Genomic DNA, 4,471 nt, shown 5'->3' on the forward strand with positions numbered 1-4,471 from the left:
CCTCCACTACCGCTCTCTCTCTTCTGCCAATGTTTGCACATGATTTTGTGAGATTTGTTTGGTAGATGGTTGTTTTATTTTGTGGGATTTGCTTATTTATTCTTCCAAAAAGAAGCTCTGGTCCTCTGGAGAAGGAAAAAGGCTGAGAAAATAAAATTGAATTAGAAATGTCTCAGTTCTTCTGATGAAATTGAGCAAATATATCAAATTGTTTTCGACCCAGATCTTTGTTTTTTTACAACATTCATGCAAAATATAGATATATAAAAGACCTAGATCACAATTCACAACGGCTGTCTTCTCTTCATTCTCAAGGTTTCTTCGCTTTCCACAATAAAAACACCTCTCGCCTAGGCCTTCTATCTTGCTTTTTCTTTTTTGTGTTCCGTTTGATTACTAGAAACTGCCCTAAAACTATTTTTATTTTATTTTATTAAAAAAAAAAATCATTTTTCAAGTTAAACGGGTAAACGGGTAGTGTCGGGTGACTCGTGAAATACCCGGGTTCGTATCGTGTCAGGTGGTCCGACCCGTTTAATAAACAAGTCGTGTTTAGGTTTTGGCTAAACGGATCGCGGGTACCTGCAAGTCGTAAACGGGTCGACCCGCAGACCCATCCAAACACACACACACCACCCCCCCCCACCCAAAAAAACAAAACGTACCGTTTCATATAAGAAGAAAAAAGAAAAAGTGTAGCCGTCTCAAGATAATTCCTTTTTGTTTCTAGTGTAGCCGTCTCAAGATAATTCCTTTTTGTTTCTCTAATTTTATTTCCTTTCAATAAGAGGGTTTTGTTCTTGCTAGCGTGACTGCGGTGGCTACGGTTTCTGGGCGTGAGAGAGAGAGATGGGTAAGGTGGTGGAGAGGAAGAAGATGGAGAAGAGAGGACGACCGTCTCCTTCAGATGTCCGAAAACGCACTCTCAAAGGTAAACAGCAACAGAAGCGAAACCACAAATCTATCCCTCATTCCGCTTCTAATTACCCAACCGTCACTGTTCCTGTCCCGGCCTCGGGTTCTGCTCCTCTGCGGCGATCCCCGCGCCTGAATCCTATCCCCGACTCCGATGAGAGCGACTTCTTCGATAGCGACTCCGACGAGAGCGACGCCGACAAGCCCAGGGGAAGAACTGGAAGCATGACCGACGCCGAAATGGTCCGCTACCGGGAACAAGTTTGTAAGAGTGATGTAAGCAAAATTAATTCCATTAGTCTAGTCTACTACGCCTTTGCCTGCAGCTTTAACACTCGTTCGTTGTTACAGGGCTTTGATGTTGAACCCTTTCCTGAGGTCAGGGGTTTTGGTATAATTCAACCACTGGATCTAAGCAATGCGGTGTATTTCAGAAGGTGCGAAAAAATTTCGCAGCGCCCAATCGACCAAATCCACAAGCGCCGAGAACGAAGAACTGTCAAGGTTGGTTTTTCTTTTTCTTTTTTTTTTTTTTTTTCTTTTTTTTTTACGAATATTTGTTCTCTTAATATACATGCTGAAATATTCAATTATATATATTTTCATGGTGACTTTTGTGTGTAGCCTCAAACTCCACTGAAGTTTGTGAAGATATTGAAAGCAATGCATCAGTATCACGATTTGCTGAGGTATTATGTAACCTTTGAGGCCAAGAATGGAGGAGGCTAGGCGAGACTAAAATCTATCAAACCTTGGGGCGTTGGAGTAGATTCCCCCCTCTTGAAGATAACTTCTCCGTGTTGGTTGTCAGGGAGTATAAAAGGATAAAGGTGAAGGAATTAATTACATTTAAAGGAGATTAATTTAATTTAATTTAATTGATTTATGAAATTAACATAATTTTGGTTGGTTTATGAAAACAGGGGATCAAGTTATTGGTATTCACTCTGTTAGCGAGCTGGAAACGCAGTTGAATGCTGCTTCAACGACATGTCGCCTGGCAATCCTCTACTTCTATATATAAAGCTCGTCCTTGCCGTTTCATATCTCCTTTTTATGCAAGCTTAGCTCGGAAGTACCCGAAAGTTGTTTTCTTGAAAGTTGACATTGAGGAGGCGGAGGCGGAGGACGTGACTAAAGAATGGAAAATTCGTAGGGCTCCCTACTTTTTCTTTCTGAAAAATGGCAAGCAGGTGACAAGGTTGTTGGAATAGATGCAGATGAACTTGAAACCAAGCTTAAACTGCACTCACGTGAGCTATATTGATCGAGGATTAATTGGGCTGTTAAATCTGTGTTTAGTGGAGGATATTTTTGTGATCTTTGTAAACAAATAAATGATATTGATCTTTGTCAAATCGTGGTCATGATCTTTGAAGAATTAGAGGACCAAAAAAAAAAAAAAAAAATGTCGCAGAGAAGGAAAAGTCCAGCAGGAGCACCTCGTACTGTAAAGATTTGATCCAAATTGCTCAACACGCAATTTGTATTCGCGTGTTGAGCAATTCGTATTTATGTGTCCGATTTGAATCGTATTAAGACATAGGAATAAGATTATTGGGCAGGCTGGCTCTATAAATTTTGGGGCCTAAGACAAAAAGTTTAAGTGATGCCTTTTTCTTATATTTAAATATTATTTATTTTAACATTTATATTATATTTTTTTATTTAAAAATTATTATTCTTACTTTTTAAGATGCAAAATTACTAATTAAGTTTTTTCAATCAAGTTTTCTAACATCTCATTTTCAATTGATAATATGGATATTCCATTTAATTTTTCTTGTGACATTGTCGATCTTAAATTATTCTTCATAAGCAACCGTAACATGCATGTGTATTATCAATCAAATTTTATATGCGATACATTTTTTCAGAAATCAAATGTTTTATATAATTTAATATGTCAATCAGAACACTTTCTTTTATTTGTAAAATTTCTTTTAAAACTTTTTTATTTTTTTTGTTTTTTATTACTTATTAGATATAGAATGACTTATCACTTGATTCAAGAACATGAAATAATAAGACTTGAGACAGAAGAAAAAAAAAAAAAAAAAAAAGTGTTCAGAAAAATTGAAAGCTATAAAGTGCAATTTATAGTGGAATATGATGTGAATTAGATTGAGGGGGGTTGTAGCTAAATTTGGGTTTATATAGGGGTGAAAAGGCGGGCGGTTATTAACCGCACTAATTGTTAAATGCTTTTGAAGACGGTTAGAAAAAACCGCAAACCGCTTAGGCGGTTACGGTTAGCGATTTTAGGTTTTTGTAAAACCCCTAACAGTTAGGCGGTTAGTAAATTTACTAACCGCCTCGGTGGTTATGGTTAGCGGTTTTAGCCAATAACCACTAATCGTAACTGCCTTTTCACTCTAGTTTATAAGAGAATGTTCTATAAGTTTCAAAATTTTCTAAACTCTTTTTCTATTTTCTCCTCTTTTTTTTTTTTTTTTTTTTTTTGCAACTTAGTGGGGAATTTGAAGATTTAAAATATGAAATTTGAAAACTGAAAAAAAAAAAAAAAAAATCTTTCTTCATATCATTTTTCACTCATTTCTTTATCGTGGATTGGTGATTCTACCACTAAATTTTTAGATCCATATGCGAGTCCACAGAATCTAATAGTCTAAAAAAATATTTAAAATAAAAGTGAGGTGAAGCTGCAGCCAAAGGTTCTACCACATTTTAAAATTTTGAGAATCAATTGAAAATTTAATTAATTTATTTGTTTCCTTTTTTTTTTTTAGATTTTTAACAAATAAATAAAAATTTGCCAAAAATAATAATAATAATAATAATAATAATAATAATAATAAAGTTTCCTTGTAAATTGAAATATGGGGGACAGCCGGACAGCAATCAACAAATATTTTCTCCGTAGTAATTTCCTGCACAAGATTTTCAAACTTCTATTGACGGCATTTTTTTTTTGACATATAGTAAACATTGAAATTGAAAAAAAAAAAAAAAAAAATTCATCAAATAAAAATTTGTATACCTTTATATCAGCTTTCCCTACAAAGCTTGCCTTCATCAAATAAAAAGATATGATAGTTTTACTTTAACTGGTCTGGTTTATTTTACTATTGGAACAAGAAGATTTTAAGAGAGGAAGTTAAAAAAAAAAAAAAGTGGAAACTTCACAAAGCACTCCTGAATTACTATGCATTTTGAGAAGATCCTCACAAATTTTAAAAACTCTCAATTTCATCCCTTGAACTTTTAATTTGATGCAATATATCCATCGGTCACTTTTTGTTGTTAAACCCTAATAGAAACCCCTAAAAATACCAAATTACCATTCGATTTTCCCTTTTTTTAAAAAGAAAAAAAATGAAATAATTAAGAAAAAAGCGATTGGGTCACCTTTTGATTTTGATTTTTTTTTTTATAATAACATTATTTTTTTAAAATTTGTTTATTTGAAATTAAGAGTAAATTTAAAATTTTATAAAAAAGTCAAGGGTATAATGGTCATTTTGTCACTTTTAACGTTTAAAAACTGACGGAGAGGGGTACATTGCATCAAATTGAAAGTTCAAGGGTTGAAATT

General features: G+C 34.1%; 1 protein-coding gene across 1 annotated transcript; it reads left to right on the top strand.

The window, feature by feature from the left end:
- Positions 1–779: 779 nt before the first annotated feature.
- Positions 780–2,242, top strand: LOC132172592 (uncharacterized). Its single transcript, XM_059584115.1, has 4 exons — positions 780–1,191; positions 1,267–1,419; positions 1,540–1,745; positions 1,839–2,242. The coding sequence occupies exons 1-3, from the start codon at positions 850–852 to the stop codon at positions 1,642–1,644; spliced, it is 600 nt and encodes a 199-aa protein (XP_059440098.1). The 5' UTR covers positions 780–849; the 3' UTR covers positions 1,645–1,745; positions 1,839–2,242.
- The last annotated feature ends 2,229 nt before the right edge of the window (positions 2,243–4,471 follow it).

The sequence above is a fragment of the Corylus avellana genome, chromosome ca2, assembly GCF_901000735.1.
Source record: "Corylus avellana chromosome ca2, CavTom2PMs-1.0".
NCBI classification, from domain to species: Eukaryota; Viridiplantae; Streptophyta; class Magnoliopsida; order Fagales; family Betulaceae; genus Corylus; species Corylus avellana.

Bases quoted from the DNA above. Each gene is read 5' to 3' on its own strand.
- LOC132172592 (XM_059584115.1), top strand. From the start codon at position 850: ATGGGTAAGGTGGTGGAGAGGAAGAAGATGGAGAAGAGAGGACGACCG. The intron at 1,192-1,266 runs GTAAGCAAAATT...TCGTTGTTACAG, and splicing joins AACAAGTTTGTAAGAGTGAT to GGCTTTGATGTTGAACCCTT. The intron at 1,420-1,539 runs GTTGGTTTTTCT...TTTTGTGTGTAG, and splicing joins GAGAACGAAGAACTGTCAAG to CCTCAAACTCCACTGAAGTT.